The sequence below is a fragment of the Ammospiza caudacuta genome, chromosome 1 (genome assembly GCF_027887145.1).
Source record: "Ammospiza caudacuta isolate bAmmCau1 chromosome 1, bAmmCau1.pri, whole genome shotgun sequence".
NCBI lineage: Eukaryota > Metazoa > Chordata > Aves > Passeriformes > Passerellidae > Ammospiza > Ammospiza caudacuta.
Genome location: NC_080593.1, coordinates 4,876,990 through 4,904,633, shown reverse-complemented (window position 1 = coordinate 4,904,633; position 27,644 = coordinate 4,876,990). Strand labels below are relative to the sequence as shown.

At 47.4% G+C, this 27,644-nt stretch overlaps 2 protein-coding genes across 3 annotated transcripts in view; one reads left to right on the top strand and one right to left on the bottom strand.

The window, feature by feature from the left end:
* Window positions 1-7,224, top strand: part of PLCD1 (phospholipase C delta 1) — a 58,501-nt gene extending 51,277 nt beyond the window's left edge. For both annotated transcript variants that reach the window (XM_058801237.1, XM_058801227.1), the window contains exons 10-15: window positions 387-543; window positions 831-947; window positions 2,640-2,818; window positions 3,711-3,843; window positions 5,541-5,690; window positions 6,005-7,224. In XM_058801237.1, coding sequence (XP_058657220.1) covers window positions 387-543; window positions 831-947; window positions 2,640-2,818; window positions 3,711-3,843; window positions 5,541-5,690; window positions 6,005-6,096 — 828 coding nt within the window. In that variant the 3' untranslated portion in view covers window positions 6,097-7,224. The remainder of the gene's footprint in view (window positions 1-386; window positions 544-830; window positions 948-2,639; window positions 2,819-3,710; window positions 3,844-5,540; window positions 5,691-6,004) is intronic.
* Window positions 7,225-8,901: 1,677 nt separating this feature from the next.
* The window catches only part of VILL (villin like), a 38,985-nt gene continuing 20,242 nt past the window's right edge, over window positions 8,902-27,644 (bottom strand). The window contains exons 7-20 of the mRNA XM_058800414.1: window positions 26,545-26,744; window positions 26,385-26,463; window positions 24,906-25,004; window positions 23,233-23,386; window positions 22,115-22,215; window positions 21,317-21,454; window positions 20,615-20,773; window positions 17,816-17,995; window positions 16,732-16,877; window positions 15,889-16,033; window positions 15,309-15,497; window positions 13,555-13,623; window positions 12,383-12,670; window positions 8,902-10,759 (exon numbers count right to left, since the gene is read on the bottom strand). Of these exons, the coding sequence (XP_058656397.1) occupies window positions 10,646-10,759; window positions 12,383-12,670; window positions 13,555-13,623; window positions 15,309-15,497; window positions 15,889-16,033; window positions 16,732-16,877; window positions 17,816-17,995; window positions 20,615-20,773; window positions 21,317-21,454; window positions 22,115-22,215; window positions 23,233-23,386; window positions 24,906-25,004; window positions 26,385-26,463; window positions 26,545-26,744 (2,061 nt within the window). The 3' untranslated portion in view covers window positions 8,902-10,645. The remainder of the gene's footprint in view (window positions 10,760-12,382; window positions 12,671-13,554; window positions 13,624-15,308; window positions 15,498-15,888; window positions 16,034-16,731; window positions 16,878-17,815; window positions 17,996-20,614; window positions 20,774-21,316; window positions 21,455-22,114; window positions 22,216-23,232; window positions 23,387-24,905; window positions 25,005-26,384; window positions 26,464-26,544; window positions 26,745-27,644) is intronic.

Below are 27,644 nucleotides of genomic sequence, written 5' to 3'. Positions count from 1 at the left end.
GCCCAAGCTTGTGGAGGCCAAAACACCCTTTTATTCCCTTTATTTCCAGGTTTGCATGCCTGGGACCAGGACAGTATGGAAAAGTCATTGCTAAGGCTCTGCTGTAAAGTTTAGCACCTGGAGACAGACGTGGGTGCTGAAATAGAAATGATCTTGCAGGGAGCAGCAAGGAATGGTGTCCCACCAACAAAGGGGGAATTCTTTTCCAGCCTTTCCTGCACAGGGTGACACAGAGGGCACACCAGCAGCCACTGAGAGTTTGCATCTTTTCCTGGTGGAAGTGATGGAAAAGAGAAGTCCCAGGGGTCCTATAGGGAAAACACAATTGCCACTTTTGAGCACGACAGCAAAACCTCCCCACAAACCTCTCGCTGTCCTGTTTTTAGAGTGACACCTTGAAGCTGGCCAAGGAGCTGTCAGACACAGTTGTCTACTGCAAGAGTGTCCACTTTGAGGGCTTTGATGACCCCAGCCATCCTCGGGCTTTCTACGAGATGTCGTCGTTCTCGGAGAGCAAAGCTCTGAAACTGGCCCAGGAGTCTGGTGAGTGTGTCCTGCCCTCCTCTGTCCCTGCTCCCCAGAAAGGGACAGCTGCTGGTGGAAAAGGCAGCCCAAAGACATGGGTTATGATCTCTTTGGTCAAGCATATCACTGAGAAAAGTGGGAAGAACTTAATATCCTCAGGAAAGGCATTTTTGCAGGTGGTTCCCATTCAGCCAGACTTGCCAGGCAGAGGAGAACACACAGCAGCAGCAAGAAGAGATAAAAGCAGCCCCACCACTGAAAGGGATGGGGGAAAAAAATCCTGATTTTTTTCCCTGTCTCTGTAGGAACCAGTTTTATCCATCACAACATCAGGCACCTGAGCCGTATCTACCCCGCAGGCTGGAGGACGGATTCTTCCAACTACAGCCCCGTGGACCTGTGGAATGTTGGCTGCCAGATTGGTGGGTGTCTCTGGGGCTGGAGGGGGTCACCTGGCTGGGGAGGGGCTCCAGCTGAGGCAGAATCTCAGCCCTTTGCAGCCAGAGGCTCAGCAGCCACTGGGAGACACCAGTTTTCCAAATAATGCCCAGTGTTGTGGTGTTGTGAGGTCCCCAGGATGAGGTGAGAGATGAGGATTTGACTCCATTTTGCCTCTCAGAAGGCTGATTTATTATTATATGATATTAAAAGAAAATTATATACTAAAACTGTACTAAACTATAGAGAAAGGGTACAGACAGAAGACTAAAAAAAATTATAATGAAAACTCATGACTTAGAGAGTCTGACACAGCTGGACTGTGATTGATCATTAAATTAAAGCAATTCACATGCTGGGTAAACAATTCTCCAGATCACATTTCAAAGCAGCAAAATGGGGAGAAGCTGAAGCTTCCCACCTTCCCAGGAGAAGAAATCCTGGCCGAGGGAGTTTTCATAAAATATCGCAGTGACACAGTGACTTCCCATGGACCATCTTCTGTCTCACAAATCCATCAGGAGAAGTTTTTCTGCACATTAATGTGCAAATCACTGCAGTTTCACTGTCAGCAGAGTTATTGCCATGTAACAAAGGAGGAGGGAGTATGAGCTCCTTGGGTCCTTCAGCCCCATGGGGACACAGGTAGCACCCCTTGTCCTGTCTGGCCTCAGGACAGTCCTTGGGAGGCACCATCAGTTCCCTTGGTGTACACAAGGCCAGACCTGAATCCACTATTTGGGCACTCAAAATAAGATTTTCTAGAAGCCCTGAGTACCTCCAGCTCCCAGGAAAACCAGCATGCTGCAGTTATCAAAGTCTTGGCTGCAGGTGGAAAAATAGGGGAGGGCCTTAAAATGTTCTCAGCCTTCAAGCATGACCAGATATGAAGGACATGCAACCAGGATAAATTTCTGTGTCTTAAGAGATGTCTTAGGTGTTGCTAAAGAGTTTAAAATCATCCTTGAGGAAATCAAGGGATCACTGAGGAGCTGCTGGGTCCATGTGCACTCCCTGAGGTTTCAGTGAGGCTGTTCCAGGTTTTACATCAATGCCTTTAAAAAAAGGTATTGACAAATTGGGAAAAATACAAGGAATGTGCCTGGTGTTAGGACAGCAGTGAGGCTTAATCTCTTTTGGGCAGTAGACAGTAAAGAGGTGATTTAATCACAGCTTCTGTGCTGCCACCTGAGGAGTTCAGACAGTGAGGAGCTCTGCAGTCCAAACAGCAGAGGCATCAATGCCCCTCAGGATGGCAAATGAAAACAGGCAGCTCTGGGCTGGAAAGGAGATTTTATAATGAGGCTAAGTAGCCAGAGAAATGATCTGAGATGGATTTGCTGGCCTCACTGCAGGAGAGAGCTCCTTCAGCATAGAAATGAAGAGGTTTATCTAAAAGCTGCACTTGTTCTAGGTGGCATAAATTCCTTGCAGGACAATTTTTGATCATGGGAAGAGCAGAACGGCTGCAATGGCTCCTCCTGTCTCTGTCATCTCTGAATGCAAGAAATCCTCAGGGCTAGCAGGCTGTGAGGGTCAGAGTTTACCACTGCTCTTTGAAGCGTGGAAAAGCCAATGTTTATGTCCATGAAGTGCAGTTTCATGTGAACAGAATTAGCATGAAAAGATTCCTATTGATTTCTCTGAGTGACTGAAGTTATTTATTTATGTTGCAGTTGCCCTGAATTTCCAGACAGCAGGCACAGAAATGGATGTGTACCAGGGCCGCTTCCAGGACAATGGGTTTTCTGGCTATGTCCTAAAGCCAGAATTCCTTCGGGATGAACAAACCAAATTCAATCCAAAATCCATCACAGAAGGAACTTGGGGGACAAAGAAGAAGCTGCTGCTTAGAGTAAGAATAGAAATTGGGAAACATCTCAGTAACATCCACTTCTTGGGGGGTGTGGAGGTTGTACCTTCTCCTTCTTCTGCTCCTGCCTTCAATGTTGTCTAACCCTACTGATTTCTCACATCTGGGGGCTCTCATGGACTTGGATCCTCCAGGGACCTGCTCACATGTTTAATGTTGAGTGTGACGGTGTTCACAGGGGTCCCAGGATGAGGGAAGAGAAGAGGATCTGACTCCCTGTTTCAGAAGGCTTGATTTATTATTTTATTATATATATTATATTAAAACTATACTAAGAGAGTAGAAGATAGGATTTCATCAGAAGGCTAGCTAAGAATAGAAAAAGAAAGAATGATAACAAAGGTTTGTGGCTCAGCTCTCTGTCCGAGCCAGCTGGGCTGTGATTGGCCATTAATTACAAACATCCAACATGGGCCAATCTCAGATGCACCTGTTGCATTCCACAGCAGCAGATAATCAATGTTTACATTTTGTTCCTGAGGCCTCTCAGCTTCTCAGGAGGAAAAATCCTGAGGAAAGGATTTTTCATAAAAGATGTCTGTGACAGTTGGGTAACAGGTTAATGACAATATTTGCTGTCCTTCCAGAACTGTGCAGGCAGACATGCAGCCATCTCTGGTGTTCCCAAGCACCAGCTGAGCACTCTGGGGACACTCAGAAAAGTTGTCTGTCCCAAAGGCAGCTGGCTGGGCTGAAGCAAGGTTCCTTTGGTGCATCATGACAGCTTCCTCTGGAGGATGTCACAGCAGCAGCTCTGAAAGGGCAGCACCAGCCTCTCACAGCAGATCCTGCACCCCTGGGGACGGAGAGGAAATCCTCCAGGGAGCCCCCTGTCCCAGTGATGTCCTGACCTCCTCCCCTGTTCCCTCCACAGATAATCTCTGGCCAGCAGCTGCCAAAGGTGAACAAAAGCAAGAACTCCATTGTGGATCCCAAGGTGACGATAGAGATCCACGGGGTCCAGCAGGACAACAACAAGAAGCAGACCAAAGTCATCGAGAACAACGGTGAGGGGCTTTCCTCCCAGCTCTGCTCCCATGAGCAGGAACCTTTTCTGGTCCTTGGCAAGGCTGCTGCCCTGTGGACAGACCCACCCAGGGCATCCAATCCTGCCCACACTAAGCAGATACTTGAGGTGTTGCTATTCTTCTGTTTGGAGACAGAAATTCCCTTTAAAACAACATCAACCATGTGGGTTGTTTGGGGCTGGCTGCCAAATTTGCAGAGCTAGAGCTTTGGAAGTGCTCTTTACCTCCATGCAGTTGGGTTTGAGCTGATGTGTAGGGGTTCTCACCAGGATCTTCCCAGAGGAAGCTTCTTGTGGGGCTGATTGTACTCCAAAAGTGTGACAAACTCACAAAAGATTGATGCAAGGAAGTTCAGAGGTGTCTGTTCCAGCCTCTGCCTAAAGTAGGGCCACACAAAGTTTATTCAAGCTGCTCAGGGTATTGCCCAGATGAATTTTGAGTATCTCAGAAGCTGAAGAACCATTTCTTACCAGTCAGACATGGCTGTGACTTCCCTCTGTGCACTGAGGGTTTGATATCATGGCCTTCTGCACAAACACACTCTGCTTTTCTGTGTGGAGTAAGAGCCAAGCACTGCAAAGCTGGTGCATATTTTCCTGCCTGCTAACAATGTTTTCCTTTTCCTCTTTCCTGTTTGAATAAATCTGGCCTGGCTCCTAAAGCTCGTGGCCATTTCCGTCACCTACAATAATTTTTACGGCCTGTCAAGTGAAAGTTGTGTAGGGAACATTTCAGCCCTGCCAGGCCTTTTCCTCAGGGCTGCTGAGCACTCCCAGCCCCTTGGCCAGCCCTTCCCTAGCTGGAACAATACTGGAATGATGCTGAAATTATAAGTGCTGCCTTGTGGAAAGCAGATCAAACAATAAAGACACCCCAGGCCCATCTCAGCACCTCCAGATGAAAGATCCCTTTCTCCTGCTGAATTCCTCACAAACCCTGCAGGACCAGCAGGCCCCAGGTGACATTTTGCTGTCCTTGGTCCCTGCTCTGCACAGGCAGTAGGGTTTTTAACAGGATCTCCTCTCCTGTTTGCTCCTGGGGAGTGGTTTATTGACACTGCACTGCCGTGGCCTGGAGAGAGGGCGCTGAGCTTGCTCTGCATTTCATGTGTGTCGGTCTCAGCTTTGTTTGCTTTGTGATTCTGGACCACGTGACCCTTATCCAGACTTGATTATGCTTTTTGTAATCAGACACTCCTCATTAACTTTTCTTGCAGACAGGGAAATTGGGGCACAGAGTGGTGCTTAGATGGATTATCTCAAGCAGTTGAAGAGGCTTAAGGCCCCAGAAGGCTGTCTCAGCACAAAAGCACAGCTTTCCTCTTCCCTCTCTTGGTTTAGGGCTATAAAAGTTTGCATCTGGTCCAGTGGCAACCAAAGACATCCATGCACCACCCAGCAAGAGCCTGTGGAGCAGAGCTGAGTTCCTCTCCTGCTCCTCCCTCCTTGCTAGGACCAAGGTCTGCAGTGAACAGCCCAGGCTGAAGGATTTATTAATTCCAGGCGGTGGCAAATCACAGTATCAAAGCTGGGAACAAGGCTCTTGGCACCTCCTCAGAGCCTTGGTCTAGGTCACATTAGATTGACAGGCAGGAAAAGTCTCCATCCATGTGCAAACACCTCAGACTACCATTACTGCTGACATCTCTGACCTCCATCCTTGTCTGTGTTGCCCAGGCTTTAACCCAAACTGGAATGAAGAGTTTACATTTGACATAGAGATCCCTGCACTCGCCCTGGTCCGGTTTGTGGTGGAGGACTTTGACATGTCGACCAAGAATGACTTCATTGGGCAGTACACCCTTCCCTTCACGAGTCTGAAGCAAGGTAAGGCCCTGCTGCCAGCTCCTCACAGCCACTGAGCCCTTTGGGAAGCTCCAGTGTCCTGGATGAGTGGTCCAGATCCATCAGAGTTGGGGTCAGAGTGGATTTTTGGTCACCTGTGGTCACCAAGGCCTTGGGCACGCTGTGTTACCCAAGCTCAGAGCTGTGCCTCTGGACCTGCCTGTTCAGCACCCTGTGGGAAATGGGGACAGAATGCTCTGAGACAGGGAGATGTTTCTGCAGGGTCTTGGCAAACATCAGCAAACACTTTTCCAGATGGACTAAAGGCCATTTTCCATCTGTGTCTCTGCTCCCAGGTTATCGCCACATCCATCTCCTGACCAAGAACGGAGACCCCTACTCCTCCTCCACCCTCTTTGTCTTCGTCAACATCCAGGACTGTGAGTAGCAGCCTGGCTCCCCCAGGCCACAGAGAGCCTCCCTACGGACCTGGAAGGAATTCAGTGTGTGAGAGCCCTGCCAGTGCCAGGGTCAGTCCCCAGCACCTGCCCTGGAGCAGCACTCGGTGCTCCATAGGATCCCTGGTGTGAGACAGCCATCGACCTTCTCCCTGCTGCTGGAAACATCCTGATGCTGCTGATGAGATTAATCCTTTTGTACCTGTTCAACCGATCCAGCTGTGGTTTTAGTTCACTTTATTTCACTTTTATTTTTATTTTTTTAACGTTGCTTTTAGCGAGAGGACAGGGACTCCTTTTTTAGCGAAGTACAGCTCTTGGGTTGGGCTCGGTCAGGCATCTGGGCAAAGCACCCAACATCTGTGCAAGGAAAAGTCTCCCTCAGCACTGCAATCAGTGGCCAGATGGCTCCTTGCAGCTGCAGGTGTCACCCATCTTTCACCATATGAAGCCCTAAACGGGGACACCATTCCCCTCCTTTCTGTTACTGATTAAAAAAGAAAGCTGCACTACAAAGCCCCGTGTTATGTAACCTGAGTTTCCTTTTGTGTTGTAATAAAAAATACATGAGCACTACTCTGCCTGTGTGCCTGGCTCCCAGCCAGGCCACTTTGCATTCAAAGCCTAGCTCTCATCCTGTGAAGGAGAAAGAAGCTGCTGAACAGCAGATTTCCCTCTGACCCAAAGTGAAACCCACTCAAAGGGACTTCAGAGAAGGTCTTGTGCCAAAGACAGAGGGAGCAGGCTCAACTGCCAGCAGGGCTTTTTTGTTTTGTTTTTTAAATACAGTAAAACTTTGTGTTTTTACAGAAAAATGTCATTTTCTAACAGACAGGAAGTAGATGTTGGTCCCAGTTGCACTGTAGAGGTAACCCAGCATGAGAATGTTTTGAGAACAACACAGTATTTATGGCAACGAGTGACTTGTCTTCAAGTAGAGCTACAGAGTTAAGGGAATATTGTTGAAATAAAATAATATATATTTTGAAGTGCCAACTGTGTTGCTAACAGTATGTTAGACTATTAAAAGTTTAAAACAAGTTCTGGAAGCGTTCAAGTACTTGTCACTATTTGCTTCTTTGTCCTACTTGAATGCAACATGCATGAATCTGGAGATAGACCTGCTTGATTTCTTAAATTATCAGGATTCCTGGGGGTTCTGATCCCTGGTGGTGAAGACAAGGGGCTGATACCAAAGATGTTAATGTCCTTTTAAACATACTCTGGTCATCTTAATTTTTAGTCCAAAATAGCCTGGATTTAGTGATTTTTAGGCCCTCTGCAAAGCTGGGACTCTTTTAGCCCTCCCTGGAGTTTGTTATGCTGCAGTAAACATTGGACACATTGATTTTTCCTCTTGACTACAGTACTGTGTGATGTTGTAAACCACTGCCAGATTAAATGTGAATTAAACCCACACCTCAAGGGCTGATATTGCATTAACCACCAGCCAGCTGGAAGAGCTCAGGAGTGGCCAGCGAGGCAGAGCAGTGACACAGTCTCTCCAGGTCACCTCTGGGATGGGGCACATTGTTGGGGACACATTTGAAGGCCAAGGATGGAACATCCTGGACTCCTACCCAGGGACAGCCTGAGTTTGGTCCCTGCTCTCAGCACTTTGTTTTAGGGAGCCATGGGATGAAAAGCAGAGGTGAGGGTGATAAGAAGTGCTCCTGCCCCCTCACTTGTACCACCACCAGCTCATGTGGGGCAAATTAGAAAGAAATTCTTCCCTGTGAGGGCAGTGAGGCACTGGAAGAGGTTTCCCAGAGAAGCTGTGGATTCCCCATTGGTGGGAATGTCCAAGGCCACTTTTGGGGCTCTGAGCAGCCTGGGACAGTGGAAGGTGTCCCTGTCCATGGCAGGAGGTTGGAACTGGATGATCTTTAAGGTCCCTCCCAATGCAAACCATTCTGTGATTCTGTTCCTCTGTGAGTCAGATCAGCCTGCTGGGTTGGCTGTGAACTTATTACTTGCATTTTTTGGGCGGCAGGATTAGATTTCAGTTGGATTATTGAGCTAAAGCCCTCACCTGCCTGCTGTGGCCAGCACCAGAGAAGTGGGGGACCAGGTGGCCAAGGTCAGGGTGGGCTTGGAGCACTGCACAGAGAGGCTGGGGTTTCCTCTGCCTGTTTTGCACTTAAAGGTAGGCAAGATCCATGGGATGAAAAAACATCCTTTATCAAACAGAAACAGCTGGGGAAAGCTGCTATAGCCAGGTGGGAAAGGAGCTGAGATGGAGATGGGGTGGGCAGAGCATGATGACAATGCTGCAAGGTCTCTCTCCCCAAAGGAAGAGACATGTCCATGTTGTTACCACTTGAGCTTATCTCTGAACAGATCGGGAAGTGCTGCAGCCCCACAGGAGGGAAGAGCAGCAGAAACAGGACATGGCCACTGACATCACAGCAAAAGGCACCAAAGGAGGAGTGGGAGAGGAACTTTCTTTCAGAAATCAGAGGTGGGGAGTAAAAGCAACTCCCCCATGAGGAGTGCAGCAGTAATTTCCATCAGGCCCAGGTATCAGAAGGCTCTATGGGCTGTGAAATCCCAGGCTGGTTCCTGAGTGCTGGCAGGAGCACTCCACTTATGCTGGTGAGCGTGGTGGCCACAGGAATTAAAGCAAATTGCAGCAAACTGACCTAATCTCTGTAATTTCTCTGTATTTTGGCTGGTCTTCATCTGACTGTGTGGAGCTGGTCAGGCCCACAGGTAGGTGGCATTCCTGCATCTTACTGAGGAGCACATACAATTCTTCCATTTGGGAGCTGGCAGCAGCACTCCTCAGCAAGGCAAGGCAAATATTGCTGATTCCAGCAGGGCCAACAAAGGTTGAAATGTGGGTAATGTGCACTGATTGCATCTCTTGTGAACACAACAGGAGCAATCACACAGGTAATTCAGCTGATTTGTGTCTCTGCTTGATGCTTAACTTACTCTGCACAGGGCATTCCAGTGGGTTTTGGGCTGTGCCCTCAAGCAGAAATGGGATGAAGTGGTGGTAGGAACAGGGAGAAAACAATGGGGTTGGGGTTTATTTGAGTTAACTACCAATTCTTAAACACAAAGTTCTGCAGCCCAGCCAGACTGTGACACTTCTGCAGAATGATGTGGTCCTGGATGTGAATGAAAACTCTTTGCCCCTCAATCCACAGCCTGGAGCTCCCCAGCTCCATCCCACATCAGGGCAGGGCAGTCAGGCGAGGTACTGCTGCTCACTGCCACTGGGGCTCCAGGAGCAGGGTACATGGGCTTGGGGGACAAATGGCCTGAGCTATGTGGAGCTTGGGAAGAGAAGGGGCCCCACTTCCTCAGTTTGTTCCTTTCTTTTTAAAAAAATCCAAAATTCCATTGATGACCAGGTGTTTGAAGGATCTGTGGCCCTGCAGAGCTTTTATCTGCTGCCATCCTACCCCCCCATGCTGATGAAGGACACTTACAGTGCTGCTGCTGGATGTTTATTTGGAATCACTGATCAGGTTGGAAATGGAGTAAAGCTGCAAACCCACACTGTCTGAGTTTTTAAAGGTGGTGTTTCTTCCTTTAGTTTACAGTTTTGTCCTGTAGTCACTGATTGCTCACATTTCCGACTGCCCTCCCCAGTCAGACTGATCCCACAGTGTGGAACCAGCACTCTCATGGACATCACAGGGATGGAGTCCTGGTAAAAGCTTCGGTAGGACACCCTCTGCCTCAGGTCACACCCAAACCCCCCTTGGCTTCCTCAAGACTCTGGTCTGTGGCCAGGTGGACTCTGACATTCACCTGGCCACAGTCAGGGAGGCCAGGTGAGATTGCAGATGCTGTCTGAATGAGGAAAAAAATAGAGTCTTATCTGGCAGTGAAAAATCAATATTTGTGTCTAGCCTTCAGTGTCATCATCCTCTGGAAACATCAGCTAATAAATATGCTCATAATAAGTGCTTTTATCCCCCAAACCAGGTTCTCATGTGTTTTACCTGCCCTGGGCTATGCATGTCAATCTGGACATGATTCTTGCTGGTTTTTTTGTGAGAAGGGGCAGAACTGTCTGGTGTCACTCCCCAGAGTATCTCATCAGGCATCTGGCTTGTTCCTGACCTCAAGGCTCCCCCTCCATCCTCTGAGGGCTTCCCCCTCCTCTCCCCACCCAGAATTCACACAGCAGCTGCAAATGGCCTTTGTCTTGACTAATTTTAAACTTGTACAAATGAAGGAAGATCATGGCCTGGTGCACGTGGCAATTTGCAAAAGGGAGAGGAAAGATGAGGCTACAATGCAGATGTGGCACACACTTGTCTTCATGGCTATCAGAAATAAAGTGTTTCAGGAAGAGGCAAAAAACATCTTGTCAAGAAGCTGTTCCTGAAAAAGATTTTTCCTCCTGGGGTTCTGGGTCTGCAGGGAGAAAGGAGCCATCCCCTGAACAGTGGCTGCTGGAATAACTGAGCTGGACTGGGCTGCTGGGTTGGGATCACTGAGGAAATGCCTGCACTTCTTTCCTGCCGCTCCTAAGGGAGCAGGGGTTGGTCCCAGAGTCATCAGATGCCCCCTGCAGTCTCAGAAGAGTCCAAATTGCTTCTTCTCGTTCTGCTGCTTCCATTTGGGCATCTGGTAGAACTCGTCCTTGGACTTCCCAAAGATATCGTGGAAATCAGCATCGGAGAGATAGCACTGCAGTGAGGAGAGAGAAAGGACAGGTCAGCTTTGGCTTTTGCAGAGCCTGGGACACCCCCATGGCTGCATCCCCTCCCCACTGTGCCAGAGCTGACCTCTGACTCCAGACCAACAGCTCCTGCTCAGCTCCCTGTCCTCGTGCTGGGAAATGCAACATCCCAGCCCACTGCTCCTCATCCCACTTCCCAAAGCACCAGGGAATAAAAGCCCCCCAGCCCAAAGAGGTGTTCCAGTTTTGAGGAGTTAGCATGCTCTGGCTGGAATTTAGCCCCTGCTGATCACACTGTGGCCAGGACACTTTATGGCCCACCAGGGAAGCTCTGCTGGCCAGAGTTATGGGCAGTGATTCACAGTGAAAGCATCTCCCCCTGCTCAGTCCCTTCCCCTAAAATATTCACTGGAATTGTTCACTCCCATTGCTGGAAAGAAGGGTTTGCAGAAAGAGGGCTCATCAGAGATGCTGACAAAGGTCCTGTGGGAATGGGAGGTTGAGTTTTTTCCTGGTATTTTGGGTAGAAGAACCCATGTAGAGCCCAGCTGTGGGTCATGGCTCTGGCCATGGGTGCTGGCCTTTGCCAGATCTGTTGGGCAAGACATTGGTCAAACAAGGATTACAGAGGGTAGAGGGAATCAATCCTCTGTCCCTTCCATCAGCTTGCTTGGATTCAGCTGCAGACACTGCCAAAATCCTTGGGCTGACTGGAAATCCGGGATATGAAATTTCTTCTGAAATTGAAAATTGCTGAAATGCAAACTTTCTGACAATAAAAAAAAACCCCAAACCATCCCTTCTGGGAGGAGTTTCAAATGAAAACATTCACCTAAGCTTGAGTAAAATGCAAATTCTGGCTTAGTTCTCAGCTGTGTCACCTTGTCCCCCTTTCCCTCTGAGGACAGAAGTTGGATGGCAGAGCAAAACAATTCCACCAGAAGAAAACATTTTTTAAAAATTACTACTTTTATTTTTTCTGCCCTAGAAACCCCATAATTACTTCAACTAGGCTAAAAGCACCACAAGGCGTCCCTGTCCACAGCAGAGGGTTGGAACTAGACCACCTTTGAGCTCCCTTCCAACCCAACCATTCTATGGTCCTATGAACTTCCTCACACAAAGCTCTTGCTTTTGGTGACACCTGGTTGTCGCACACATCTTTTCATGAAAAATCCTTTCCTTAGGATTTTTCCTCCTGAGAAGCTGAGAGGCCTCAGGAACAAAATGTAAACAATGATTATCTGCTGCTGTGGAATGCAACAGGTGGATCTGTGATTGGTCCATGTTGGTTTGTTTGTAATTAATGGCCAACCACAGTCAGCTGGCTTGGACTCTGTCGTAGACAGAAGCTTTGTTATCATTCTTTGCTATAATTAACTGGCCTTCTGATGAAACCTTTTCTTCTATTCTTTTAGTATAGTTTTAATATAATATATATCATAAAATAATAAATCAGCCTTCTGAAACATGGAGTCAGATTCTCGTCTCTTGCCTCATCCAAGAACCCCTGCGAACACTGTCACACCTGTGTGTCCTGCCAGTGTCCCCTTGAGTCTGAGCAGGACTTGGTGGTCTAAAGCCCACTTAGCCAGCTGCAGGTCAAGTTAGAAAGGCATCAATGCTGTCACCTCTTTTTTAGTGGGATCCACGCCTTCGGGAAGCTCATCCACGGTCCTGTGCATCAGCACCTCTCGGGAGTAAATCCCTTCCCCGTTGGGCACCATGGCAGGGCTGCTGTGGCTGTTGTTGCTGTTGTAGTTGTTGCTGTTGCTGTTGTAGTTGTTGCTGTAGCTGTTGCTGTTGCTGTCACTGTGGCTGAAGTGAGATTTGTACTCCGAGGAGGCATTGGCTGCAGCTGAACCAGCCAGGTTGGTGGTGCTGAGGGTTCTCTTGTTCAGGCTGAGGTTGTTCAGGTCCTGCCAAATGGAGGAAAACATGTCATGATGAGATGCTCTGGCAGAGCAAGTTGGGGATGATGCCAGGATCTTTCTGCTGGGGTTGTGGGGGACTATTTCTGGCACAGGCTATCTGTAGCTCCAAAGCAGCAAGGGGAAAGTCCCAAATGAAGTGTTAGTGCAGTGCCTCCATAAATGCTACACCTTGGTGTTAGGACTGCTAAAAGCACACACTAGTGAGAGCTCTTACAAAGAACTGAAGATACTTACAGCAGTCTCATTCTTCTCAAGATAACATCAGGGGAAGGCACATGTGGGACGACAGAAGGTGAGGTTAGATGTCTACCATGTCTAAAACATCTAAATTACCTGCACACCCCTCCTTGATGAGCCATCTCTCCTCACCCAAACCTTCCACTTCCTTCCAGCCCTCATCCTGACCCTGCCCAGGGCAGAACTGACCCTGTGACAATGGCATTTGGGAATGTTGGGACATCATTAACTTTGGAGGATCCCCCACTGGACCATGCCCCTCTTGACCAGGGGACTCATGTTTGAGTTCTCAGGGACTCCACTGCTGTAAACTATTCACAAAACACTTAACTACACCCTCTTAGAGCTGCACACACCTTAATTTGTTCTGCATTAGAGCAGCTGTGTCCTGCTCACAGATGCCTCTGGGCAGGACTGGAAAAAGTCCAGAAGGCCTGGGTGTATTTATGGGTAATTCATCACATCTCCCTCTGCTCCCACAGAGCAGCACAGCTCTGATGCTGGCAGCCTGAGGTTCCCATCCCTGCCCTAATCCTGATCCTGGTGTCCCCTCCTTGGTGCAAACAGGCTGGGGGATGTGGAGGTGTGTGAACCCAGGTGTTTCCTACTTGCATGGCCAAGACACAACTCACCACTTTGATCTCGGATATGGCCGACACATCTCCCAAGCTGTTCTTCATTTCCTCGTAGGATTTGCCATCCTAAAGGGAAAGAGAGAGCTGTGAGAGCCATGGGCTGCCTTTAGCCCACACTCCTGGGTCAGGAGATCCCGAATTTTAAAGCCCAGTGATGGCCACTGATGTGGCAGCTCCTGCAAACCTCAGCCCCTGCAGTCAGAAAAATTTGAGCTTTCACTTGAAAACAAAGAAAAAAAAACAACTGGACTTCAGCCTTTGCAGTTGTACAATAACAGGTGGAACTAGGAAATTTAAAGACTTTGGAGCAGAAGGAAAATGGAGAGAAATAATATTTACTGCTGGATTTAAATTTTTACATTTTGTTGAATCTTGCAATGCCTGAAAGTACTCCTTTTTTCCAACTTTCCTACTTCATTTAGCTAAAATAACATATTTTTTCAAAGCCTCGAGTCCTTACTTCTTGTAATTAGGTGCCATGTATTACCAGATACCTCTTATTTTCTATTAAAAAATAAATGGAAGATGCTAGATAAATTGGCAAAGCTCATGACTGTGTTTTCCTAAGCAGCCAGGAGATGTCAGTTCTTAACAGAAACACCCAACAAAGTTTCCCAACAAGAACAAGCAACATAAACACATGGACTGCAGAGAAAACAGATTTAGACCCAAAACTGAGCGAAGAACACACACCAGATGTTTCTGGGATGTCAACAGTTTGGATGGCTTGTCTGTAGTTGCTGAAGCTGCCTACAGGGGATATTTTTAGAGGCACATATTTTATGAGCTGTATCCTTGTTTTTCAGCAGTTCCCCGGGAAAAAAAAATAAAACAAACCCACAAGTTTTGACCTTTGTTCTAAGCATCAACATATTTTAAGGGTCACTGTGAGTTGCTGTCTTATCTCTGCAGATCCAGCTGTCAAGACTGCATCCACCACCACATGGATTGGGAAGAAAGACAATGCAAACCCAGATACAGGAAATAAAATATCTCTGTAATAGTTTTCCTGCAGTGTGGAGTCCTGGGGAAAGAGGGGAGAAAGGAATTTTTCCTTCCCAGTCATCTCTGGGAGCAGGTTTCCATTTCTACATAGGGAGGAGATGGTATTTGCAACTCTGGTTTTGAAGGCTGGTGTGCAGGGACCAAGGGTGACCTTGCTCAGGAGCTCCTGAGCCCTGATGGGCTTTCCACAAACCTGAACATGAGACCTGTCTGCTCACATATTTCTTTTCACCACAGTTTGCCCTTAAAGCTGGCTCATAAATTTGCCTCTGTGCCTGCACTTTCAACAAAGAACTTCTGTTGCTTTGGTTTGTTTTCTTTTTTTCCTTTATGATGTGGGTGGGTCTTTTTTCCCTCTGAACTTGATTTTTACTACTCACAGTCCCCACCTCTGTCTGGCTGAAATCAAAAACTTGATTTGGAACGTAATATTTATGAAAATATGAACATTGTGAATTTAAGCACATTTGCAAAAGCCTCTGCTTCACCAAACAGGGGTTTTTTTATTGGTGAAGGAGCTTCAGTCAGCACCAGGAACTCATGTCCTCATATTTTGAAGGACCTTGCACATGGCAGGGGGTCGGAACTGGATGATCTTTAAGGCTCCTTCCAACCTAAACCATTCCATGATTTTGTGAAGCTCAGGACATTTCCTAGTGAGGTTTCACTCCATGCACCCTATATTCACTGACAATAACACCCTCCAGGCCCCCCTGAGTAGCCTCAGGGCTTTTCCAGCAACTTACACTCCATTTGTAGGGGTCCCAGGCGTTGAACCACCCTGTGAAGTTGAGGGGTTCATAGCCCTGCTTCACTAGGATGATGGGAGTTGCCAGGTCCCTCCCAGCTGGATGGGTCTTGAGATACTCCTTGGCTGAGGCAATGGCCTCGTTCCTCTCCTGTGTGTTGGAGGCTTTGCCAACCCAAAGGAAAATCTGCAAGGGGAGGAGTTGAAGGTCAGTGAGGCATCAGAACCTGTGCAGACACAGCTGTTTTTTCTCCCCTCCAGTGGAAGCAAAGACAAGACTGGAAATGTGTTTTCCCAACAGTCCCCTGTGATTCTGAGCCCAAATTTACCCCCAAACAAGGAAGATTTTGCTTTTGAGACAGGCATGGAGCATAAATATTTCTGGGGTAAAACCTGAAATGGTTTTTTGGAATGGAGCATAAATATTTCTGGGGTAAACTCCGAAAGGTGACAGCTCTTGTACATTTCAAGGAAGCTGAACCCAGTCACAGGCCAAGACCCAACTCAATAACCACCAACAAAAGCCATAACCTGCTTTAAAACATGTCTGAGGAGAAAGGGAGGAGGCTTTTTCTGACCTCTTCCCATGTGTCCAGCAGCATGACATCATCTTCATCCAGGTCCTCCTGGCAGAACCCGACCACCTCCGTCATGATGAAGCGACCTGTCTGGTTGGAGCACTCAAAGAGGCGAGGCTGGTAGTGTGTGACCTGCTCCTGGAACCTGCCTCGTGCATGGCAGGGCAGGGAAAAGCAAGAAATGTGGAAATCTTTCCCTCCTGGCTTACTGCAGGGCCCTGAAGGTGCTTGTTGCGGCCTTGAGGGGAGAGGTGGAACATGGCAACACCCATCTAAAGGCCTGGAAGCCAGCAATGTCAGGTATCAGGGGATTCTCGGACCATTTTAATGCTTTTCAAAGGTAATTTTTTTTTCTCCACCCAAAAAGGCAAAAGCAGAACCCTTCCCTCATTGTGGCAATGAGTTTCATGTCAGGTGAAAGCCACACCAGATCACTTTTTGCGGAGGAAACCACCACCAACCCAGAGGGCTGGAGAAATCCATGTTGTCCAGAAGCAGATTTGGTCTCATGATTCTCCTGGGGCTGCGGCTGGTAATGGAACTGGAAATGGAGCATGTGGTTCCTGCAGCCCTCAGGACAAGATACGGGATAGTTTTACTGGGCAGAAAGGAGGATGTAGCACACCCTTGTCTGCAGGCTTTGGACCTGTAGCTCCCACTTCAGGAGAACCCCTGGCCCAAAAGCCAGGAAAGAAACACCTTGGTGTGGTTTCTGACCAAGGCCTTGCTGATATTCTGGCCTCGTGCTCCCTTTATTGAGGACACAAAGTATTCACTTTCCTGCAAAGTTTTGACCCCTTGCCTAATGTCCCCTGGCCAGAGGAACAAGCAGGCCACTATTACCTCTTTTCACTGGCATAAGGTGCTTTGCCTCCCAGAGCTTCCCAGAACTCTGCAGGTTCCTGTCCTTCCAGGATGGTGTGTTTGTCCCTTCTGGAAACGATGTCAGCCACCATTTTTGCCATCTCCCGCTCATCTCCGCTGCATCCCTGTGCCCAGGATAAAAGATACAGGTGCAGTTAGGGGCAGACTGGCAAAAATTATCCATGGGGAAAAGCTGACTTGGTCCTCTGGAGAGCTTCAGACCTGCTTGAGTGCTCTTGAGCTGATCACTCATGATCAGAATAATTTCTAGTCCTTGAAGGGACATTTAGTGCAGCCAATGGCACCTAGAGCAAAACTGACAGAATGACAAAATGATTTGGGTTAGGAGGGACTTTAAAGATTATCAGGAACACCTGATAATCTTTATCAAACAGGATGCTCCAAGCCATATCCAACATGGCTCTGAACACTTCCAGGGATGGAACATTGACAAATTCTCTGCTTTGGTTTGATGTGCCATCTCATCCTGACACACAACTGACACAAGATAAATGAATTTGCTCTCACCCTGATTTCTTACAGCCGGAAAATCTGGGATGATTTATTGATCTGAATGAAAGTTGTATGAACACCTACAATGAGGTGAGGTGAACCCCAACATGGGTTACATTTGTAGAGAAGGCTTTTACTGCTGACCCTCCACAGACAGAGCCCTTTCCTGGGTGCAGTTTCCTCACAGAATCATTGAATCATTAAGGGTGAAAAAGACCTTTAGTATCATGAAGTCAAACCATCAGCCCATCACAAAATCATCAAGTGATGGTCATCAAGTGCCGCATCCACACATTTTTGAATACTTTTGACTCCACCATTGCCCTGGGCAGCCTGTTCCAGTGCTTGACATCCCCTTCTGTGATGAAAATTTTTTTAGTATGTACTATTAACCTCCCCTGGCACAACCTGAAGCCATTTCTCCACTGAATTAACGGGCCACCTGCCCAAGGATTCATCTCCATGACCTAGCAGAGGCAGGAGACTCAAGCCCCACCTCACCATTTTCAGATCCTTTTGGCTGCCCCCTCGTGTGTCTCTGCAGACTCACCTTCCCACACCACAGGTAGCAGACCTGGCTGGTGCTCAGCAGGAAGACATCGTTGGAGTTGAGGGAGGAGGCTCGGGCTGGCACCTCTGTGGCCTTGGTGTTCACCTCATCTGTGCCCCTCACCTGGAAGAGGCGGATCGCCGGCTCGGGGCTGCTCTGCTGAGCCCGGCTGGTGCCGCCCTGCAAGGAGAGAGGGAAGGGCAGCCGTTGTGTTGTGATTTCAGGGTTTACCCCAGAACCTCAGGTTTACCTGAGTTTACCCTCCCTGATAATTCCTTGCCAAGTGTGTCAGTCACCTCTCCTTCCCCCTCCCTTGCTCCCTGCCGAGCACTGTCTGTCCATCCTGGCATTCCAGAAGGGCATGGAGTGATTTGCAGATTCAAAGAATGCCCTCCACCCGAGGGGGCATTGGGCCATCCAAGTGTCCTTTGTCCCTTGAGACCTCCTCTCCTGTACCTGGTTGGTGGCTCCCTACCCCTTCCCTCCCCGTCTTCCCCAGGTTAAAGGAACAGCAACCATGCTGTGGTTCAGGAGTTCTGTTGGAGCTATTGCTGGATTCAGAGGCCTGTGGGCCAGTATAAACCTCTGGATCAAAACCCTCCATCAGAACCGACTCCTTTCCTTCACCATCATCTTAAAGCTTCTCCACCAGAGGTAAATCTGAGCTCCTGCAAGCCTGGACTTGCCCCCAAGCCCCCACCTGCAGCATCCAGCCAGCCAAAGGTGTCTCTGGGGTAAAATACCACAGTTGCTGCTATTTGGGTTCAGCACCAAGGGCCAGACAAACTCAGGCTCATCCTGTCCAGCTATATTGGGATTATTCCAATAGGTAGCACTGAGAGGTGAGGAGGACACACAGATCCAGGATGTGACTGATCTGAGGAAGGCTCTGGGCAACCCTGCCCACTTGCAATTATGTGTTACTGTCATATTTACTGAAAAATCCCTTCACCAGGATTTCCTCTCCTGGGAAGATGAGAAGCCTCAGAGAAAAATGAAAACAGTAACTATCTGATTTGCTTCTCCTGTATTTTGTTGCTTTGGAAAGTAGTCTGGAGGTTGTTTATCAAAAAGGTGATTGTTTGATTGGTTTCATGTGAATTGTTTTTACTTAATAACCAATCACAGCCAGCTGTGTCGGGACTTTGGAAGAGGGAGTCACGAGTTTTCCTTATTCACTCTTTTTCAAGCCTTCTGTCTGTATCTTTTCTCTATTCTATAGTATAGTTTTAGTATAGCATTCTATACTATACTATACTATACTATACTATACTCTAATTATAATATAATGTAATATAATATAATATACTATACTATACTCTAATTATAATATAATATAATATATCATAATAAATTAGCCTTCTAAGAACATGGAGTCAGATTCATCATTCCTCCCCTCGTCAGAGTTGCTTACAAATTCAACAATAATGAAGCATGGTTCTGCACTGAGCAGGTAAGGAAATACAAGTATCTTCTGATTCCAGGTCAGAATGAAACCTACATGGCACAACTCCCACATTTCTCCCTGATTATGGAGTCCTGACCAGCTCCCATCAAGATGCTCAAGGTCCATGTGACCAGATCTTGGTGTCTGTAGAGGATGTGCCATGCAAACTGGGCAGGGCATCTGTACCCTGATTTCCAGCTGTGCTCATCTTAACTGAACACCTGCCATGGAAACCAAATGGTGGGACCAACACCGAGAGCTGAGGGCAATTCCCCTCTCCCACAGCCACAGGTGGAATTTCTCCACCACATATGTCAGCAGGCAAGGCAGCAAGTGAAGTGGGTTGGTAGTTATGTGATGTGATTGAGGCAAGGACAATGCAAATCTTGTTTGTAGGATAATTTGAAGGACCCTCTCTGGATAGCAGCACTGGTAATTCACAGGATGACTGCCTTATTCTAACTCTGCAAAATATTTTGGGACAGAGTCGTAATGAACTCCATACATCACTGCTGAAGCTCAGGGGTGGAGAGCTCAGTTGAGTTGGGTCAGTCCAGGTCTGTGTTTACTCCAACAGTGCTCAGACTGCTTGAGGAGTACTAGAATGTCCAGTCTGCCAGTCTGGGCAGGGCTGGCAGGCTCCTTTCCTGAATATCAGCCCATTTTTATTGGGCTATTTCCACTGCAGGGGCCAAGCCACCATTGGTGCTCCCACCCCCCAAAGCCAGGTTGTTGGAGCCCAGGACATTCCTCTGGCTGCCCTGGAGGACTCAGACCCTGGCAGGGGGCTCAGAGACCTGGGCATGGAGTCAAAGACACCTGTGACCTTGATTTTAGCCCATGGAAACAATTAGCAAATTTATGTGCAGAGTTACAAGCCACAAGAGTTTGAGTAGAATGATAGTTAATTTGTCACAGGGTGAAAAAGTAGAATTTTGGGGTTTTAGAATGTGGGTTCAAGAGGCAAGATGGAGGGATATGGGTGTATCCTGTCCTTCTTCTTCTTTTTGTCCTCCATCTTCTGCTGTGATGGTGACATTTTAGGATTGGTTTAAAGTAGAGACAGACTGTCTAACATAGGTGATAGGTACTGGAAAATTATTGTAAATAAAGTGCACGTAGGTTTTAGTATAAAAAACTAACACCATCCCAAGGGCAGTCAGTGTGCCACAGCCCAACCTGCTGGACAGATCTCAGCAGGTCAGAGAAAGAATATATTAGATAAGAGAAAATAAACAACCTTGAAAACCAGAGCTGAGGAATCCTGACTTCTTTGGTCACAGGTCTGGGAAAAAAGACTCTTTAACACCTCAGGAGCCATTTCAGCAACACCAAACCTGAGAGCAGGTTACCTCGTAGATGACCAGCTTGCCCTTGAAGATGGCCAGGAAGTGCCTGGGCTCCTTGCCCATGGTCACCCGCACCTGCACGGCCTCGTCCCCGTATTTCCTGTCCAGCTCGATGGCATTGAGGGCACAGGCAGTGATCTCATCCACGGAGGCGTGGCGGCCCTGGGGGACAGGGGGTGACACACACAGCGTGATGAGAGCAAGGGTACAAACCTACAAACCTCTTCACAATTCAACACCTGCCAGTCCCAAAGTGTGTAATACCATGAGATCAGAGTTAAAACCTCCAGATATTTAGATTTCACTGGCATTCTGGTTTTGCAGACTTGAGAGTCCCATTTTGAAGCTTCTCTCTGCATGAAGATATACTTCAAAAAGGGAAGCAGAGATATCCATATAACTACAGAACTCTAAGAACTGAGGCTTTAAGGGACAATCCCACTCCAAACTTTGACCTCAGCACTGTAAGCCCCACCATTCTCCACTCTTTCTGTCTGATTTTGCTGATGCTCAGGCTGATGCCACTTTGGGATCAGTGTCCATGCTACCTACAAAGGACAGCTTGGGATGTTTGAAATTGATGAGCAAAGTGTATCTGAGTTCTTCTGGGTGCTTGGGTTGGGATTTTTGTGTGCAATTGCTTCCTTCAGCTTTAGGCTTGTACAGCAGGCACAGCACAGTGCCCTCTGCTCTGCTTTGACCTACCTGCCACATGTAGATGATGTAGTGGGGTCTGCCTGACCTCAGGTAGGTGTACAGGACCAGGTAGCAATCACCCCCATAGAACTGCCCATACATCTTGGGATTCACTGGCTGCATTTCCAAGTTCTCAATCCTCCACACCTAGGGAACAAAAAACATCTTGGTGAGCAGCTGTGGAGTCAAGGTGAGGACAGAGCACAACCTTTTGGCTACCACACCACTGAAGCTTCAGGTGTTCCCTCAGGTCCCACCATTGGAGGGAAGAGATCAGTGCCTGTCTGTGACCGTGTTCACAGGGGTCTCAGGTTGAGGGAAGAGATGAGAATCTGACTCCATATTTCAGAAGGTTTGATTTATTATTTTATTATATATATATATATTACATCAAAACTATACTAAAAGAATAGAAGAAAGGATTTCATCAAAAGGCTGGCTATGAATAGAATAGGAAAGAATGATAACAAAGGTTTGTGGCTCGGCTCTCTGTCTGAGCCAGCTGGGCTGTGATTGGCCACTAACCACAAACATTTAACATGGGCCAATCACAGATGCCCCTGTTGCATTCCACAGCAGCAGATAATCATTGTTTACATTTTGTTCTTGAAGCCTCTCAGCTTCCCAGAAGGAAAAATCTTAAAGAAAAGATTTTTCATAAAAGATGTTTGTGACACCTGCCCCTCATGAGGAAGCTGTGAAGAGCCATGAGCTCCATCCTCAGCCTCTCCCAAGCTGAACAAACCAAGAAATGCTTGGAAAGAGGCTGATCACTGCACCCTCTGCCAGCCAAAGGAGCTGTCTCACCTCGATCTCCCCAGAGGCATCATCGACCATCCTCTGCTCAGCCGCAAGCTCAGGCCTGGCGTGGAGCTGGGTGGTGTCAAACTTCACCTGCTCCACCTTGGCTGCGTCAGACAAAACAAAAACAAGAACAAAAACAGAATAAAACAAGAATCCAGTGACTGCACCACACAAACCCTTCCCATCCTCACCCACAACCACTGTACAGCAAGCAAAACCCAGTCCAGGTTTGCAAAAAGCCACTCCTGCCCCCAGTAAACCAATGCTGATTTTGGAATATGCAAGAGCAAACCCACTTCAGTGTTGACCTATGACAGGCTGGAATTGGCCACACAGCATGTTCCAGTGACAGCTAGCTGGTAAAAATATTACTAGTCTCCTGACTGAAAAATCTCAATTTTTTTCCAAATCTATAAATATCTTCCTCCTTTTAAAATGCTGATTTCAGAAATAAAATGCCTACATTTCTCCAGTTCATGCCAAAGAAAGAGAGCATTTACAGACAGCACAGAGAGAAACAGAGATGGAGAGAAAAGAACTTCCAAGGGAAAGAGATTCGTGGCTCTCAGGCTGTTATTGATGGAGATGTTCAGCATCTCTGTCACCTTCCCATCATTCATCAACAAATTCTCTCTATTTGGAATTGTTTAGTCTTTGGGGTTAATGCATTGTAATATTCCCTTCAGCAGTGTGATAAATACACCATTTACACCCTGTGTAAATACAGCATCATTCCACTGACGTCAGGAGGGGACTGGATGGATGCCAGTGTAAATGAAAGCAGAGCTCCTTATCAGGCTCAGCATTAGCCCTTTATAAAGGAAATTTGGGAGATTTGCAAGATGGAAATTTTGCATACAATTCTTCAGAGAGGAGTGATTCTCTGACATTTATATTCAAAGTGGCAATTTGGTTCATAGAAGAAAATTCAGCAGAGCTGAATGTCCTTCAGTTCATGAATCCTTTCCATCAACTGAAGAAGATGGAAAATAGAAGGCACCAGGAGAGTGTACATTAGATTTTTGAGATCCTGAAGGCAGGAGACAGTTGATGTGAATGATGTTCCCTCAGCTATTGCTTAGCACAGGTAGGAAAGACAAACCCAGGACCAACATGCTCACCAATTTTGCCTGTAGTGTAGACCTTGCCCAGCCCTTGTGTTTCGTTCTTTTCTGTCCACCTCTGGAAGAGCTGTTTGAACATGGCTGACTCTGCTCCATCATTGATCACCTCCACGTTGGTGGATGAAGGATAGCCTTTGGCTTGGATAAAACCCTGGTGGGGTTCACAAAGGTCATTAGTGAGCTTTTTGCTTTTTACAGACATGATAAGAGGGGTGTGGACCTGGACCAGCCTAAAGAGTGTCCCTCACTGAACACAGGGTGGGATTCAGTCCAAGATTTGCATTTGCACTAATCAGAAGTAACTGAAGACTCTTGCTGTAGTACGATGTTTACTTCTGTCTTTAGGGGACTGAACCCTACTCCTATCTCTTTTCTCCAAACGTTTTGTCCCTCTCTAAGTCAGGAAAACTGTTCTTCCTGGTAGAGAGCATGGGAGTGAAGGGGTGGAGGCAGCTCAGCACGCCCAGAGCATGAAGTCTGTTTTGAAGGGACTCACAAACATTTTTTCTTCTTTTTTTCTATTTCTTTCCTTAAACCTGTATTATTTCTTTGTAATAGTGCTACCATCAAGTTAAAAGATTATTTCAACAGAGGTGCTTGATACAATATGAGTGGGAAGAAAATGTTCTGTGTTCAGCCACAATGCCAAAATCCTCGTTCAGTTTTGGGAACTGCTCCTGTGTTTATCTCAGAAGGCTCCAGGATGACCCGAGGTGCAGTGCTGGCAGCTGTGGGAAGGAGCCTGATTGTGGCTTTCTGAGCATCCAACTTGTGCTGTAAAAGCTGCAGCCACACACTGCCCTCAGGGAAAAGCAGAGCAGATGGTTCTCCCGTCCCTCCCACCTGCCACACTGAAAGACAGACATATCTTTTGTTCTACATGTGTAGCTCAGGGCCAGAATTTGCAGAGATGATTGCCTACTGAAATGAGTCTGAGTCAAGCTCTTGAAAGGAGCACAGAGGACAGTGAGATAAGTTTTAAGGCATTTTTAAGCTTTTCTTCTCTGAGACAATAGATGCAATCCTATTGAGGCTGGAGTCCCCAGGTAGGACCTTACTGAAGGTGGACCCACTGAAGTTCAGTATGTCCTAGTTAGGTCTCATGGAAGATGAAGCCATTTATGGTCTTCCCATAAGTAAATGTCTAAATAAAAGCCGTGTTCCCTCATAGTCTTCACTTCAACATGCTAACTTGTAAAAAAATACCAAATTCCTTACTTGCTCAGGCTCCCTTGAGGCTAATTTTTTTCTGAGAGGAAGAGCTGGTGAATGCTCTGAAAATAACACATGGATGTCAGAGCCCCTTTATTATCTGTTTATGCACCTTTTTTGGTCAAATTATTGACCCTGCTGATCCTCTCTGATTCCACCATCCCTTGAACCAACAGTTCCCAGAAGTTCACTATTTACCACTTAGAAAAGTATTTTCTTTTATACTTGATTTTCTTTATCTGTTTTTTTCTTCGTTTTAGTGGCAGGTCTTAGTCCTAGCACAATTTGATGACTAACAATTTTGTATTTATGTCATCATGCTTCCCCTAGACACTCAACTTCTCTGTTATTACACAGGCCAGCTCCCCAAGAGCTACACTTAATTGTAATTAGTGGTCAGATCTAGATCAGCACATATCAACCGCCCACGACATCATTTGCACTCTATTACAACTCACCACAGCTCGAGTGAATGCTGCTTTTTTCTCTTCTGGGCTGGAGGCCTTTCCTCTCCAGACATAAATTTTGAAGCCACCTTGGTCTAAAATGTAGCAGTCCTGAGGTTAAACCAAAAAAACAGGAAACAGAAAAAAAAACAAAAGTGAAAAACTCTGTGCAGGAAAAGCTCATCATTTGTAGCCCAATCAGGTGGATCCTTGTTGTAGATTTAAGTCAGATGCATATCCAGCTCATTTCTCTGCTTTGCAGAGCTCTAATCCTGGTGCAGCCATTATCAGAGGTGACAGAGAAATAATTTCTTGGTATATACATGGAGTACAACTATTAATTAATTCATTTCCATAGTTTATAAATGGAGTGCAACTACCACCAACCCCACAGGGTAGAGGTTCACAGGTGTGGGCACACCTGGCCCAGGCTGTTGATTTATAATTTTAACTAGCTAAAGTATGTATTTTTCTTAGGCATTGCTCAAAACTGCCTATTACCGCCTCAGAGGATGTGTTCTCAAACCAAAAGCTCCAAAAGGGGCCAGGAGAAGTGTACACTGAAATATCTACCCTACCCTGCTGCTCCCTGCATTTATGCCCAAATCTGCTTCTAAAGGAGGAGGAAAGGTCCGAGTTAGACATGTTCTGCATGAATATTTTGTCCTCATTGATATCCCTGATCTGGAGCTCAGTGTTGCATTGCTGTGAATGCAGCAGGATCCCAAACCCAAAGGGGATGAGGGGTGTGCTGAGCCCATCCCCACCGCAGACAGCTCCAAACACACTGTGGGACCAAAGGCTGCTCCTTTTTCAAACTGAACTATGAAAGAAGAAAAAGGGCTTCACATGTCTGCAAAGGGAGGCTGAGATTTTAACAAGGCTGACATCAGGATGCAAAGGGGAGTGGGAGCCTTGTGGCACAGTGCTGTGCTGGAATAGGCTGCTCTGCACTGCAGAGAATTAAGGATGAGCAATTCTCTGCCAAATTTCAGTCAGAGGAAAAGCCTCTGTTTTCTGAAAAACTCCGCACAGAGGGTCTGTCAGGAAATCTCCTTCCAGGGTGGGTCACTGAGACCAGCCACTTGCTATGGCAGGAAAACAAATCTCCCTGGTTTCGTGAGCAGAATATTTATTTGCTCTGGAGTCAGCAGAGGGAAGGCTATCCTTGAACATCAGGTATTAAGAAGCCTTCATTCCATCTGGAATTTATTCCTGGTATGCAGCTCTCCCTCACTGTGATTGCCAAGCTAATATAATCCTTGGCTCAGAGCACCAATTTGCCATCTCTTCTTGGAACAGCTTCAGCACACCACCTACCTCCGGCTGCTGAGATTGTAGCAGGGCTAAGCTGTCCTAACCTAACAGCAGGGCAAAGCTCTCCTAGTGATGGAAGGCCTGATAATTTTCAGGAAACAGGTGCTCAGCTGAAAACAAAGTGAGCCACAGCCTCCTTTTCTGGCTGCAAAGGCCACTCTGGCTTTGTCTCACCTCGTGCTGGAGCAGATCCTGCGTCAGGGGCCGGGTGGCGATCTCCTGCACCACCAGGTCATTGTCCTTCTCATAGACACTGCAAGACAGAGCCACCGAGCTGAGTTAGAACCCACAGAGCCCCTGGGACAAGGGACAGGGTTGGGAGCACAGGACTCACTGGTAGAGCCTGACGTTGGCTTTCTGCAGCTCGTCGGCTTTGGTGTCGGGGACGGCGTCGCGGAGCTCCCCGCGCCTCTCGCCCAGCACCATCCTCATGATCTGCATCAGGTCTGGCGAATCCCTCTCGTTGTCAATGATGCCAATCTGAGCACGGCCGCCCCTCTCGCTGTCCCTGATGCTCCGAGCCAGAGCAAGACCCTGCACAAGGACCCACAGGGGTAAGTCCTGACACACAGCCCACACCCAGCGAGCTCCAAGCAGTGACTGAGAACCAACAGCCCCAGCCAGGTTACCACAGCTCCCTGAAGCTCCTAGTGCCTTCCAAATTTAGCTATTAAAGAAGCAGATATGTTTGTAATGCCTGATTATTAACTAACTTGTAGGAAAATACTGCTAATTGCAGTCGCTGTTGATGCTGCTCCCACAGGGCACATGGGAGGAGGCATGTGGGAGCCACAGGCGTGTGGGAGCCACAACAGGCACTGCCTGCATGGGACTGTGCACCAGCAGGTCCAGTGGTCCTCTGGGATGGTCTGGGGGACAGATGAACACATGCTGAGGCCAACGAGGCAGGATGTACAGAGCTGCAGGACGCCGGCCACCCCACGGTGGCATTTTACATTTAAATGTTTTAAGTGTTCAAAAAACGTGGATGTCTTCTGTGAAAAAAGCAGCATGAAATGTCAAGCAGCTAATTAGGCTGAAATCTCCATCTTCAATTGATTTTTTTTTTGTTCCCATGACTCCTACTGCAATAGCTTTGAAAGACTCCTCTCTTTATCTCCTGTCTCTTTATCAGACATGGGAGATGACCTGCTTGAGGCCTGAGATGAACCCAGCAGCCACAAACCTGATCCCCCTCCCGTGTTGAGGATTGCTTTGTACCTTCTTCAGCATCCACAGGATCTCCACTGTGCCCCAAAAATGGCATTCCCTGGGGAGATTCCGCCTCTCCCAGTTCATCAGGGGACACCACACACAGAGCAGACCCATCTGCCTTTTAATACTATAATGACCACAAGTTGGCCACCAGCTTTGCTGATGACCTGTTGCTGTATCTTGCTTTATTAGATCTCTGTATCTTGGTTCCTGTATTAG